This window comes from Parasteatoda tepidariorum, chromosome 3, assembly GCF_043381705.1.
Source record: "Parasteatoda tepidariorum isolate YZ-2023 chromosome 3, CAS_Ptep_4.0, whole genome shotgun sequence".
Taxonomy (NCBI): Eukaryota; Metazoa; Arthropoda; class Arachnida; order Araneae; family Theridiidae; genus Parasteatoda; species Parasteatoda tepidariorum.
The window spans coordinates 73,923,574-73,939,147 of NC_092206.1; the positions used below are offsets into that span (position 1 = coordinate 73,923,574).

Genomic DNA, 15,574 nt, shown 5'->3' on the forward strand with positions numbered 1-15,574 from the left:
CAATATCCTGAAGTTAGCTGCACCCACCCGTCTGGGCAGATCGTATGGTATGAGATTATCCAAAAAAAGGAATCCCAGGTTTTTCCTCTGGTAATAATTTTATGATATATGGCTTTAAAACTGGCTGTAATAATTCTTTTAATACTATGGTAACTGGCAAGGAGGAAAGTTAGATCCGGCCTTAGCTTAAAATAACTTTAACGAATCATATTTAGCCTAATACGACGAAGCGACTACAACGACGAAAATATTTAGCCTAAAATATTTTTAACGAACGCTTATTTTAAAAAAGCAGAAATTGTAAAATTATAGACGAATCAAACAGAACGCATGCAGCGAGAGAGGCAATGGATTTCAAATTGTAAAATTAAAACAACTTTTTAAACAAATATTTAAATCACTTTTATTCTAAATTATTTGCGGTTACTTTTTTAATTAGCTTAAGATTACCTTAAGGTTACTTGCCTTAAAGATATCTTTATAAATTAAAATTGAATAAATATGTATTCTTAAAACACATTCCACTTTTAAGCATTTTCTTCAGAAAAAAAGATATTTTACGAATGTACAGCGTCCTTCAGAAAACAATTGTATTTTATTCTGCTCAAGTCTTTTTCTGTTTGAACTCTTTCCCAATTTATTTGAATCTGAAAATTAAAAGTAAAAATCTTTTATTGTGAAAATACTGAAAAATTTAGAAAGAAGCAATACGACAAAATAATTTCTACACATAAATAATGATATACAAAACAATCACATAAAATGTGATTTATGATATTTCAGTCTGAAATTTAATATGTAATAGTGCGGTAGCAGCTTCGCTGAAGCTTTTACAGTGTCTTGTATTTGTCATCACCAGTACAGTCTTTATAAAATATAAAAAGTGGTAGAAGAATTAGGAAAATAAAGGTGCATTTTAATAAGTTTGTAATCACCAGCACCACTGTGCTTAATATTAGAAAATAAAAAATATATCTAGTTGCAAAATCTCTAAAATAAGATTTTTAAACTTTGAAGTGAAAGCTAAATAAAATAAATCTGTAAGCACTTTATTAGAGTATAAAAACCACTTCTTAAACTTTCTAGGGGCTGCAGCAAAACTGTTTCACAATTTTTGAATCATTGTGTACTTATGTAAAGGACATTCCATAAAAGCTAAGAATACAGCGATACAAGTCCATAAATATATTTACAGAAAAGAAAAATCGCTCTTTTTCAAAAAACCTTTCCTCCATTGCTCGACCAACTTTAGCAAAGAAGTAGAGATGTCTTTTTCTGAATAATGCTTCAGAGAATCTTATGGAATGTTCTGAAACCATGTTAGAACTTGTATTAAATATCCTGACACTGAACTTCTCTTTCAACGGAGGAAACAGCCAGAAATCACATCGAGCGAGATCTGGATCCGTAAAGGGGATGAGGCAAGATTTTAATATTGCATTTGGTAAGATATTGCTTAGCAAAAGAAGTGATATGCGTTTTTTTAACACTGAGTTGCTCATCTCTATTTCTGTAGATCAAATAAAAACAGTTCTTAAAGCACTCTCTTAGAATAATAAAATTGCGTGCTTCGTTTTGAATATTTATAAATATTCAATTATCAGTTTTAAAAAAAATCGAAAAAAAAAACTTGTCTTTTTATTCTTCTTTAATTTTTGCAGTGTTGCATTACGCAAAAAAAGTTACTCTCACCTTTTATGGAATACCCTTTAAAAATCAGTTGTGATGTTCAAAAGAGTAAATAAAGTTTTAAATAAAGTTTAAATAAAAGAGTAAAAAGAGTTTAAAGTTATTAACTCGAAATTTCATAGTTGGACACAATGATAATTTTTTTATTATTCAACCAGTTTTGAACCATTTATTTGAATTTTAAATTATTTTACAAATTTTATAATTCATGATAGGCAATTAATTAAACTGTAGACAGTTTGTTTATGTTACAAATGTCTATAATGCACAAGGCATACGATTAGTTAAATACCTGCGTAAATAATTAAAATTGTGCAAAATAATTGTGGTAATTTCAATTAGAATCAGTCATGGAAACTTATACTGTTATCGCGTAAGCATTTACAAAAATGAAGTAAGTCCAGAGCACAAGGAAATCTGTCGCCAAAGTCATGCAAACGCCAATACACACGAAGCCAATACGCACTATCTCCCTTTCCACACGTGGGGATGTCATTTTCGACCAAAAACGTGATCCAGCCACTTTGAAAAATAATCGCTCGTTGCGTAAACTGAGCTCAGGGTCAAAACTTCAGGACGTCGACAGTTAAGAGAACTTGATAATTTTGGACCGAAACCCAAAGTACAGCCCACACATTCACAGGTCCACGTGTTTCGCAGGAGACAATCTTTCGTTTTTTTTTTTTTTTTTTTACCAAAGTTTAATTATTATTAAAACTTTATAATTATAACGAAAAACTTTACAAAATTAATTCGTTAATTTAATAAATTCAATTTTTCGATATAAACTATATCGATTAATTATTATTCCACTTGATTATTTTCTTTGTAATCTTAAATATGTTTCTGTTAGTAACTAACTCTTATGTCCTTATTTTTATGGAAAATTAAACTGTGAAACAATAATACTAATTTATTCTTTAAAATGCACTTTCTTTCGGATATGTTTTTTCATTCTCCAAATTAAATATGGCAACAATGTGATGAAGCTCATTTAATAAAATATACACAATTAAGCATCTTAAAATATTTAACATAAAACGATCAGAATACAGAGGGCCAAAAATGCTCGTGAAAATGTGAAAATCGAAATGTTAGAAGAAAAAAAATTTTAATGCACTTTTTATTAGAAGAGCAAATTACTTACAGCATATGGTTCGGAATTGGAAAAACACGATGGACTAGTCATCCAATTCATAGCTTCAACAATGTCTCTATAGTTGATTTTATTTTCTGTCTTCGGAAACCTGAATAATTTTTATTAGCTTTAAAAGCAAATAAGAAATTCTTGAAAAATATTATAATTCACTGTGTGACAATGGCGTAGTTTTGGGGAGGGTTTGGAGAACAAATAATTATATATATATATATATATATATATATCATAAAATTATATTCAACTGCATTTTTTCTCGAATTTTTAAGGACATAGACGCATTATAAAGAATGACTTTTTATCTTATGATTCATTATTTTGAAATGTCGCTGTTCTCTATCGTAAAGAAATGAGCCCTGATGAGAACCTTACGTTTTCCTATTAAAATTTTTTTTATTTTCTTTTACTTTTCTTATTCTACTGTGTGTTTTAATATGCAAACACATGGCAAGGATAGCCTGGTTGGCAGGGCGAATCCAGCCGACCGAAGGTTTCCCATGTAGTAAATGGTGATTGGTGAACTTTGAATCTATCGGGGCACAAAGTCCTCCATGTTCCCATAACAAATTATGCTTCTAGGGGTACTGGATTGGAGATTGATCGTTCTCTGGTTCAAGTTAAAATTACGATCTGTGGTGAATGAAGCATTTGAAAAATAAAAATTGAAAATAAAGAGTTAGAATGCCAATAAGCAAATATGATTAAAATATTTAATAAAAAATAATTATTACATATTTTTACAAAAAAAAGTAAAAAAGAAAGGGAAGAACTTTAAATCATTAATATAAATCTCTTTAAAAGCTTACNCCATTTAGCACTAAAGAATATATATATATATCATACCCCCTCTCGAACATTCATTAAAACTACTCCTGTGTGTATCAACTCTATGGTAGCACCACACCACTCGTATCAGGGAGAATAATTCAGTACCTATGAATCTACAACTCGAGAAGAAGACCACCAAAATCAGCTAGTTGTATACAAACAAGACGGTGTGTTAACATAACAGTTATTAGGATTAGTTTATTATCGCACTGAATCAATTTTCTAATCAGATTCAATTGGGGACCTACAAGCAACGGCACGTGTGGTATCGAATCTGATTGGCTGCTACACCATGGTATTTGTTGATGCTATTCGCTTTGACTGTAATATCGTGATAAAATTCTGATGATAACTGTCGGGAAATGATTGTATCTAGCATTTACATCGGACATGGAGCTCTAGTACAGTTTTGAGGGATTTAGCTAGTTGGAAAGTTGTCTAAATTTTGACTGAAAAATTCCATCAAGTTATTAAAAATTCAAAAAAAATAAATATTTACTTTACCAAAGAATTATCGTTTTCATTAAGATAAAAATATTTATTTAAATGATAAAAATATGTTTATAAAAATAATAAGAAAAACTTTAACGATTTTGTACGACAAATAAACAACGTGCAAACTTTAACAATATTTTTGTAAAGTTATCAATAATTAAAATGCTATTCATTTAAGTTTATATATAACAAATAGCAAAACTTAACAGATCTCTAACTTAAACTACTAAAAAAACGAATTAAATTAACAATAAATAAATCATTATGATAGTGAGAAGTTTCCAACTCAGAGGAAGAAAGTGAGATTGAAGAGAAGCATCACCAAATTTGGTAACCCATTCCACTATCGACCCTTTCGGACGATTTTGAAGCGATTGTCGTAACTCTTTAACGAAAGTTAGATAAAGGAACTCAAGCCTAGATTCACGAATTGCTAATGTGAGACCAATGATATTTAAGAAAATAGTAATAATAATAATGCGTTTATATTGTGTTTTCCACACTATTTATTTATCGAACAGCAAAAGACTGGAATTACAGGATTTTATTCTAATCAAAAAAGGGTTCTAACTCTTAGAAGGTCAGTCTCGCTTTTGAACACCCGTTCCGCCAAACCATAGCAGTGGTGTGTGAATGAAGCAGAAAACCAGCTGAAAGTGAAATGAGCCTTCCCCGAAATAGTGCCATAGAGATGGAAGAGCAGCTTTGTCCAGAGTGCCCACATAAATGTATCTCAAAGTTCATGTTTCCAATCACAAGAACTAAAGGACACAGGTCAAACCATAAAGAACAGTCCACCAAACAGCCAGATCCACTTGCTTAGGCTGGTACTTTTCATCAAATAGAGTTTATCATCGATTATCCAACATGCGACACGCCTACCGCATGCAGTAGGCCGGGATTTAAATAATAACACACGAAAAATAATTTTGAAAAGTTTAAAATTTGAAAAAATAATGTCGCTTTCAGGAACTTGATCAAAATCCGAAAAAAAGTTTTACTCATTAGTTACTGAATATAATATCAGAAAGCGACATTGCTTGGCGCTAATACGGTAAGACCTGGTCAACGTGATTGTGTGACAAGCCGAATGGTTTGAGTTCAGTTTCTGTTATGCACAGAATAAAGTTAAGATATTGTTCAATGATATCCACCTAGAAACCACTGATTTTGATAACATTTTGAAGATCATTTTGAAGACATTTTTTAATCGTAAATAATTGTAAAAAGTTTGCTTATATTCTTTTACACATAACACAAATATAGATTGGTTTTATTCGATAAATGTTGTTCAGTTGTAATTAATATTCAAAAATTCGAAAATTCAAGTGGAAAAAGTATTTTTCAGATTCGATTGGTAGAGTTCGATATTAAATCGGTCTTCAAATTAGTCACAAACATGGCCCAAAAATATACTGATCAGTTTTATCTGTCTAAGATTAAAGAAGAATATGCAATAGATTAAAGAAAAGAAATGTTCCATTTATCATAATTGAAGTAAAACGTTCAACTTACTTATAAATAAAACTTTTCAATAGATCTCTACTTATAGGCAACGAAGTTGTTCTGAGTATGTAGTAAATTCTCTCTGGATCCAAGAAGTTTGATCTGAAGAGAAATGGTCAATTCAAAATGTATTTTTTAAAAGAAAATAAACATGCATAAAACCATTTAGCACTAAAGAGAAGATAGATTAAGAAATGAAAGTGTTTAAATCAATAAAAAGGTGTCAATACCCATTTAAACATTAACTCTTATACATTAACTTCGTTTTTTCAATCAAAAATCAGATATTTAAAATTTGATTTCTCAGGAACTATTCGATCGATTTCGTTCAAATTTGTATTTTTCCATTCAAAATTACATTATTTAAACACATATTAAAATTTTTATACCTTACTTACAATCAAAATTTTTTCGACTATTATTGAATAAAATAATAAGTAATTATTAAAAACTATTTTTTGCGTGGAAATATCTTAAGATGCCGAAAAATAATAGTTAATCAGTAATATTTTAAAATCTTATTGCCACTTACAACATCACCGCATGATTAGAATTTTCCAATTTATGTTTTTATCATAGTTATTATACAAATTTGTAGGAAAAAGGAAAAAAAACTTTTAAAATTTTTCTTAATGATAATAATACAATAAAGGGTCTTCCGAAATTACCACCCCTATTATATATTTTTAGGTTCTTTGTCAAAATTAAAGTAAAAAATGTACTTTAAGAGTAGAGTCGTAAATTAATATTTAAGCAAAAATATAACAAAAACGTTGTGAAAGCTGTCAAATTATAAGAGGGAAGAATGAAAAACATCAAAACCAGTTAGATTGTCTGAGAAACTCAAAATATTTGTAATAATCGATTTGCAACACCTCATAGGGGTTGACAAGACAGAAAAAAGAAAAGCCCGTAGTAAAACTATTTTATTCACAGCGTGTTTTAGAAGGAGTAAAATAAACTTTTACTATTTAAAATTATGAACTATTCATGACTATTTTTTGGGGTAAAAAAAAAGCAGTCGTGATTATTAGTCAAAAATTTTAAAATAATCTTAACAGCCATGGGTATTTTCTTCTTCCCGAAAACAATATAAATTGAAATAAATTTTTACACTTTTAATTCACTGTTTCTTCCGGCAATCAAACAAATTTTTAGTTCTACTTTCCTCTTTAGTGATGTGTTAGATTCTCTCTTACTTAAAGTGATTTTCGACAACTCAAGCATGCACATTTTTAGAATTTTTTTTTTTAAATTATAAGTTAAGGATGGTCATTACAGAACACCCATCATATAACTTTACTTCTGTTGATCGTAAACTGAGAAGGCAAGCTTCAAATTTTCAAAATCATAGAACTTCTTTCTGCATAGTTCTGCGTGTACTCTGGACGCAAGATCTTTCAATTTCAAGCCGATGTAACGATCCTCTGCATAATAACGAGCTAAAGTCTTGACTGCATGCTCGGGAAACTTAGCCTTCAATTCCTCCGGAATTTCTGCGTAAATAGCCTCTCTGCAGAATAAAATATATTGAAAATTACAACTTGTTTCATAAGCGGATATCCTAATTTATTTTAAAATAGTCAAAAATTAGATTATTAATGGCTTTTAAAATGTGACTAATTGTTAATTAAATGAAATAAAGAAAAGGTAAATTAACAATTATCAAATGACTAGTTTATTCGTTATATGGAAATGAAAATTGATTTCAACCGGAAAACGAGAGCTTCATTTAATCTATAATCGCACAGTGAGGATATACACAAAAATAAGCCTATAGAGTTAATCCATAGCAGAAGTCGGCTACTTGTGGACTGTTGGAAAGTAACCAGTAATTTTCAGCTTCTTTTTTTTTCTTTTTTTTTTAAATTACAAAACTTGAAATATTTTTTTCCCAATTAATTTGTTTTCTTCCAAATTATTAAGTTAAAAAAATTCAGAAACACTTGTGACCTGAGAAATAGACATTGTTATCCTTACCATACCCTTCTTTTCACAGTGGGGAAAAAAACAACCTTTGACCCTGAGTGGATATTTGATGTGGCTTTTTTTTAACACATATAACCGGGCATTTGAATGAGCTAAATTTAAAACTGTAAGATAAAAATAAACTTATAAATGATATGGTTACTGCCGTCAAGTTTTTACAAGAAAGGTTAAATGCTCTTCATGTTCAAATTGCGAATAAAAATTTTCACATGACTTAACATAAAAAGTTAATAGTTCATTTGAGGAGCCTAACTCTCAAGGTTCTTTCTCTCACAAATGAAATGGGTATTTTAATGAAGGATTTCGAAAGGTGCTTTCAAAAATTTGACACATGTGTCTTAGAAATAAGGATGTTTCCACAGAACCCATTTCAAGCTGGTGTCAACAATATCTCTCCAAAATACCAAAAAGAACTTATTGATCTGCAGTCCGGTGACTCTCTTAAAGACCTTTATAAATAGCAAAGCTTTGAAAACATTTCATTCAAGTCTTTCTTCCGAATCATTCTTAAATAATAAAACGATTTGCAGCTGGTATGTTCATTGTTTTTAGAAGAACTTATATTTTCGAACAAACGTTTCCTGAGATTAAAGTAGTAAAATCAACTATCAGGTATAGGCTCACCGATAAGCGTCTCCACCATCTCTTAAGAACCTCGACGACTGCCATGAGGGTAGACATTGAGAAACTTGCTTTCATGCTACAACCGCAGGAGTGACATTAAATGTGTTGGCATTTTGGTAGCACGCGCACGCCTGTTGGTAATTTATGGATTAAGTATTTTAATTATAAATATGTTTTATTTGATTTTTATCTGTTAAGGATATAATTTTAAATGAAAGCAAGAATACAATTTTCATCTTTTTAACAGAAGTTACGAATATGAAATAAGTGCGGCCCGCACTTTATGTTTAATTTAGACGAAATGGCCCCCGGTGGGTAAAATGTTGCCGGCTTCTGATCTATGGCATAACACAGAATGAACATGAGTTGTTCTTTCACATCAAGGCTAAATAGAATGAAAAAAATATCAAAAGTGAAACAGTTAGAAATTTTTTTTATTTAATTGAAAAATTAGTTTATTATAATTTTTTTTATTTAATTGAAAAATTAGTTAATTATAATTTTTTTTAAATATTTCAGAAATTTTCTTTAAAAGAAATTCTTCCTTATTAATACAGTGTATGAAGATATTTCAACATATCGGTAATTTAAGACGATTTAAGAAATTTCTTTTTCAAATTTAAAAAAAAAAAAAAAAAAAAAAAAAAAAAAAAAACTTTATTCTTTACTTGAAATTATTGTAATCGATGGTTCCAATTCTTGAATCATCCATCTCCTCAAAACGAGATTTAATTAGCTGCAGTTTAGTTGGAACCCATTCTTGAAAATTGCTCATAATTAGTCGAACATTCGAAAGAGGAAACTGAAACCATAGAAACAAAAGTAAAATATTGTGAATCAACTAAAAGAAATGAAAACAGATCAATATGTTCGGTTCGCTGCGTCCTGCTTAGGAAACAAGAAATTTATTTTCAGTAAGTTTCAAAAAAAATTTCTAAGCTCAGCAGCAGATTACGCAGCTAATCAAAAATAACTCTGAAACAAAGTTTTCAACATATTCATCACTAGCAGCTGGAGTATGTGTGCATTGGTTCTTATTGTAATATTACTTCATAATTTTTGTCAGTTAGGAACGGCATCTTTTGACCAATATAAATTTTTTCTAAGTAATTGTGAAACTTATTGAGAATAAATATTCTCATTTCATTGAGCGGAAAGTAGCAAACGAATTATTATATAGCAAATTTTATTATAATAATGAAAGTTACTCATTATTACCACATCTGCATTCCTTTCCATGTAATCGTAAGTATAGTCATCGGCTTCCAGTAATTCAAACGGTTTTCCTCGAACGTATATCACATTACCAACATACATGTCTAAAGGTCGATAAAAACATCGCCCTGAATTCTCGTGAATTGATTGCGGTTTCGTAACTTTCATTCGTCTAAATCGAGGAAGCTCCAAACTGCCTGAATCACAAAATAAACTTTTTAATTAACGTAATTTTTTGCTAAAGGAAACAAACACAACGTGAAAAAAACAACACAAGTGTAAAGTATATAATCTAGGTAGAACATACTGTCATGATGGTTATCCAGAATAATAATTGACAAAGTATTGTCTTCCAGGAAGAAACACACAACGAATCTGTGTAGTTTTTCAACGGGATCCTCTGTAATAGCCCGAGCGAAGAATTTAAACTGGTTTACATCGTAACCGTACCTAAAATTTAAAGATATGCTCATTTCATTATAGACAAAGAGGTATCGAATATCAAAAATTGCTAACCTCAAAAACAATAAATAGAACACCAGCAGAGGAGTCTATAGTCTGCCTAAGCTAAGAATTCCTCCCGCCACAAAGTCTGAGGCCGTTTGGTGCTATGGAAACAAGAATGGCGCATTTTAAGAAAGGTAGCTTCACTCTAGGACAAACACAATAGACTGAAGGAAGAGATTCCTTTTCTCCCTCCGACCTGAGCCGAAACCACCCCAAAACAGTGACCCGCCTGCACCCCTACTTGAAATAGTCCTACTTCGTTACCATGGTCACCACCACAGATCCAGACGAATGTCTGGAGGAGTTCTTATTTTAGACAAACTGTATTGCTATGGATTCGACAAAATGTTTTAAAAAACGGTAGAAAATTACAAACTAAAATTTGCTGATTTTGTGTTAATTTTTCTGATTTTTTTAAAAGGCTTAACACGGCTTAACTGAAAGAAAGTGGCTTAAGGATTTGAATTATTCCGAAGTAGTAGTGAGTAAAATTTCTGTAAATCGAATTTTCTACATCATAAAACAGACATTAGAAGTTGGCATCTCTGCACCAGTCATAAGATGTTTTAAGAAGTATCTTTTGTAGGGCACCAACACTGCATCACACTCCTTCTTTGGCTATCACTGCATATTAAAATTCCCTTTTACAGACATAAATAATGCTATATATTTACCGTATCTCCTTTTGTGGAAAAAAGTAATAAGGCATATACGCTTTCACAAATTTAAAAATTACTAGTGTTGGCTACCCTAAATCCCGGTGGCAGAAACTTTCCAACATGGCAGATGGAGCTGCCGATTGTTACAGCATTTGCATATTATTTTTCATCTAAGTTTTATTATTATTTTTAAGAAAAGAAATAAAGGGAATCACCGAGACTCCTTTTTAAGCTCTAAACTTTTTTCGAATAAAACTGAATTGAGAGAATGCGACAAAGGAAAAAAACTAAAGATTTTTTTTCTGTTACTTGATTACAGACTTAACTGTATAAGACTTAATTGCTGATTTTTTTAGAACTGTATAAAATTTAACTTAAATTCAAAAAACATAAAGTTTTCATTTATAATTTTTAAGGACCTTATGTCTTCAAATTTTTTTTAGTATGTTAGATAAAGTTTTTTTTAGTATGTTAGATTACTTTTTGCACTGATAATCTCTGCCTAACTGTATTGAGATCACAGAAAAATTTGGATTTATGAAGATAGTGCTGTAGATTCACTCCGTAAATTCTACGACCGGGCCTCTAAATTTAAAATGCAGAATTTACGTAATTTTAGATCAAAATATGCCTAACTGTTTTCTGGTGACTACAAATTTCTTGTTTCTCTCATAAAAATTTCAACAAAAAAAATCATAAAATTGCAGATTTGTTTAAAAAACAATCATACAAATATCCGCTTTTAATGGGATAATTATTCATTCAATGCCTCCGATGTCAAGAATATGGAGATGTTCAATTCAAGTACGATAAGCTTAAGAGCTGTGTAAAATGTTTAGCAAATTATTTCTCTCCCGAACTCAACAAACATGTCAACACGCCTGCTAAATGTTCCCATTACAATAGCAGGCATACAGCAAATTTGTTTAAATGTGCTGCTCATTCTTTCAGAAAAAGATTCGTTAATCTACAGAAAAACATTCATCTATAACTTCTCGAACATAGAACGAACTTTTGAAAATTCAAAATCTGTTTCAATCACTATTGACTGAGGGACTTTTGCCCACCATTTTTACCAGATGTGTTTTTCTAAGATGGTCATTTTTCATCATCATTCTTTAACTGATTACGAAAGTATTTATGTTGACAATTGGGTATAATATTAAAAAAACACAACTACTTCCACTTAGTAGGAATAACATTTACCATGACGCAATGCTAAATTCAATGCCACTATCCACATAAATCAATTATTAATCAAAAATCGAATATCAATTACTTTTCTTTATAATGCAATAAAATCTGGCGAGCAGCTATTTAAACGATCAAACACTTCGTTTGTTTATTTGTGGCTTGAAGTTAGGCTCGCAAAAAATGCCGTTCATGGGTTAAATTTAGTAGGAATAACACAACCTGTGACGTAGGCTATAGTATACCCAATTGTCACTAGGTGCTATAGAGCTGGAAGAGTTCTTCGTTAACTGAAGCAGAGTAACAACTTATTTCCAACGCTCCATTTGGATTATTATAATTTTTTTTATTACTTTTTTATATTTATTGGGATTGTCTCAACTTAAATTACTTTTCATTAATTACCCGCTGTGTTTGAAATAATTAATTAGATCCCTGTTCTTCGGTTTTGGATGAAGAAAATTGTGAAGTCCAATTGTCTGTTCAGGCTCTCCTGCTCCTTCATGCTTGTAAATCAGTTGGTGATTGTAGCCTATTTTTTCTTCTGGTCTTGGAATCGGAATTAATTCTGAAACCAAAAAATATACATTTACATACATCCAACTCCTCTTATTTTACCAGGAGAATTTTCTTATAACCAACCACTACCAATCACTATGTAATTTAAAAATGTAATATGATAATCGTGCAATAAAGTTTTTTTTTCTAAAGTGTTCTCAAAATTAAACAATTTAAGCTTATTTTATTTGTCATTTGGCAACCACTTTATTGTAAATGTTCTAGAACTTCTAAGAAGGGTAAGGGTGCATCCTAACGACTCAAAATCAGATAGCAATACAGGATCGGAAACACTTTCTTGAAGAGATAGATGGCATTGGTAGTTGCCGGAGAAATTCGTGATGAGCCTGGATTTCTCCAAAATATTTGGAATCCACGCGCCTTAGAGGGGAGGTCTACATTGTAGTAGGTTGAAGAAACTTCGAATACTTTCTTTGGCCCATGTTTCATTTACTTTCGTACATTTATCACTAAAACAATATTCACCTACTGACTTTTTCTTTATGATGAGTTAGAGTGCAGGACTGCTTCTGGAAAGCATTTCCGAAAATGCATTGCTATAAGACTTCTAGTCGTTAAGAATGCACCGTACCTCACTTAGAAGTTCTGAAGCGTTAAACTAAGATACTCTGTGTTAACTTTTATACTATTAAAGTAATAAGTTCAAGATTGAGAAAAGAAGAGCTGGTTCAAGATTTACGTCAGTTATTTTAATCACCATCATATTATATACTCCAGAATATTTACGTACCCTTACAAGAAAAAGAAGTTTAATTAACATTAATTTTATTTAGTAAAGAGATTTAGTTGAAGTCTTAAATTTCTCAATTGAAAAAATTTTTAGAGCCTTGTATTGACAGTTGATTACGCTATATGACAGAAAGTTATTACTTTTAATCACACACCTATGTATGTACCATTGTCATAAAAAGGATGGAATCGAAGAATTGAACTTTAAAGTCACATACCTTTATTGTAAGTATATCGGTAATAGTTTTTCGTGAAATCATCGCAGTCATGCAGTAAGACAACTGCATTAAATATATTCAGAGGAACTCCAAGATCCAGATCTTTGTCTGTGTAGCAATCAATAATTTTTCGCCTTCCATCAAGCTAAGAAATTCAAAGAGAGTTATGCTAAAGGAGGAGATGCTAAAAATATTGAATGTTTTAGCCAAACGAGGAAACATATCTTAGATAAACTATTCAAAGTTTGATTTTTTCCCCCAAATTTGAACTAATAATTTGGAAAATAAATTGCTACCAAGTTTCTTCAGCACTATCCTGGTAAATCTCATTTTTTTTTCAGGAAAATATTACAGTAAATCCTTATTGGTTTTCATTAAGCGGTTCAGCACATCATTTTCTTCTTTTCTTATCATCATATTCTTCTTTTCTTTCTTCTTTCTATTTTCTTTGCAATAAAATATCATTTTTATAATTTTATTTATTTTTGATATATAATTTTATGATTACCAATTTTGCCAGTATATTGGAAACATTTGCTTAACCATTGTGAGGCAGTCTTTATTAAAAGATGGTTTCTTTTAAGGATGATTCTTTTTTCCAACCTCTCTAGTTACGGAGACCCCAATTTTTTGATAGATGTATAATATACACAGCTTAAAACAATTAAGGAATATCGTAAGTACATAAAATAACAGTATAAGCAATTTTTTTTGTGTGTGCCTGAAATGGAAAAGATAGTCACAAATGCAAATTTTTATTATTTTCAAACTTCGCGCAGCATGCAAATTTTGAGTTGGACGTCTCTTTGGAGGTAGCAAATTTTATTGGCCTTTAACTTAATGTAAGACAAAGAAGAGAATGATTGACATTCAGTAAGCGCGTTGCTTCGGTGAGTGCGATGTCTTAACGAAGTCATTTAACCTAATAAGAAGCTTGGAGAGTTGTTGGCTGATTAGAGGGGGACCAAACGCAAGCCGAAGTAGCAGAAGCCATTGGAGTTTAACAAAGTACGATTTACGGGATCTGAAACCGTTTTTTGGGAGACAAGAAATGCAGGCCGAAGAGGGCATAGAAGTGCAATAACGTCCAACAAAAACCGTTATTTAACGCTAACGACTCGGAAACATTGAAATATGAATGCCACTCTTCTTCAGAAACACCTTCGCTCGGCTACTGGCACCACAGTTTCGACTCAAACTGTCCGAATCCGCCTTCAAGTTGTAGGTCTGTATGCTCGCCGACCAATGGTGTGTGTCACGTTAACAGCAAGGCACCGTCTCGCCCGCAGGGAGTGGACAACAAAGCATGTGAACTGGAGGAGAAATGAATGGCGCGATATTCTTTTCTTTAACAGGTCCCGTTTTTCTGTTTATTTTAATAATAGACGTATTTTTATCTGGAAGGAACGCGGCACCAGAAACAATCCTGCATTCGTGCTCGAAAGTGTAAAATTTGGCGGTGGGGAAGTCATGGTCTACGCTGGCATCTCGATTTATGGGAGAACCGATCTCCATGTCATTCGAAATGGAGTTCTGACCGGTCGACGATATAGGGATGAGATCCTGAGACCCATTGTAGTCCCTTACGCTGCAGCAATTAGAGATGACGTCATGTTTAATGGACGACAATTGCAAGCCACATCGTGCTAACTTGGTGAATGATTTCCTTTTAAAGGAAGGAACCATACGAATGGATAGGACAGCATGTTCTCCGGACATGAACCCAAGTGAGCATGTTTGGAGGATTCTGGGCAGATGAATTGCTGAACGCCTAACACCCCCACAAACTCTCCAAGAACTGGAAAGAGCTCTTCTGGGGGAGTGGGACAGAATACCCCAGCCCCTCATTAACAGCCTTATTGATTGGATGTCAACTCGGGGTTCAACGTTGCTGGCCGTCCGGGGAAATCCTATTCCCTAACAAACATGATTTTTTTTAAGGAAACACCTTTCTTAATTGGTTTTTCTCATATGCACAAACAATTTTTGTTTTGTTTTGTACCTAAATGCTGAATAAAACGCATTTTTTTCTGCCAAACAAATGTCGTTTTTATATCATTCATATAGCCTACCACGTCTGTCAATAATGTATCAATCATTCAAACAATTCTCCAGATATATATATATATATATATATATATATATATATATGCGTATATACACTCCTCAAAAGTGAAATTGCAACACCA

At 31.6% G+C, this 15,574-nt stretch overlaps 1 protein-coding gene across 1 annotated transcript in view; it reads right to left on the reverse strand.

Annotated features, from left to right (window-relative positions):
- Positions 1-377: 377 nt before the first annotated feature.
- LOC107445907 (EF-hand domain-containing family member C2-like) overlaps positions 378-15,574 on the reverse strand; it is a gene marked incomplete in the record, with an annotated part of 26,542 nt that continues 11,345 nt past the window's right edge. Inside the window, 9 exon segments of the mRNA XM_071178840.1 lie at positions 378-647; positions 2,837-2,936; positions 5,684-5,776; positions 6,978-7,187; positions 8,956-9,089; positions 9,506-9,699; positions 9,810-9,952; positions 12,265-12,427; positions 13,386-13,530. Of these exon segments, the coding sequence (XP_071034941.1) occupies positions 558-647; positions 2,837-2,936; positions 5,684-5,776; positions 6,978-7,187; positions 8,956-9,089; positions 9,506-9,699; positions 9,810-9,952; positions 12,265-12,427; positions 13,386-13,530 (1,272 nt within the window).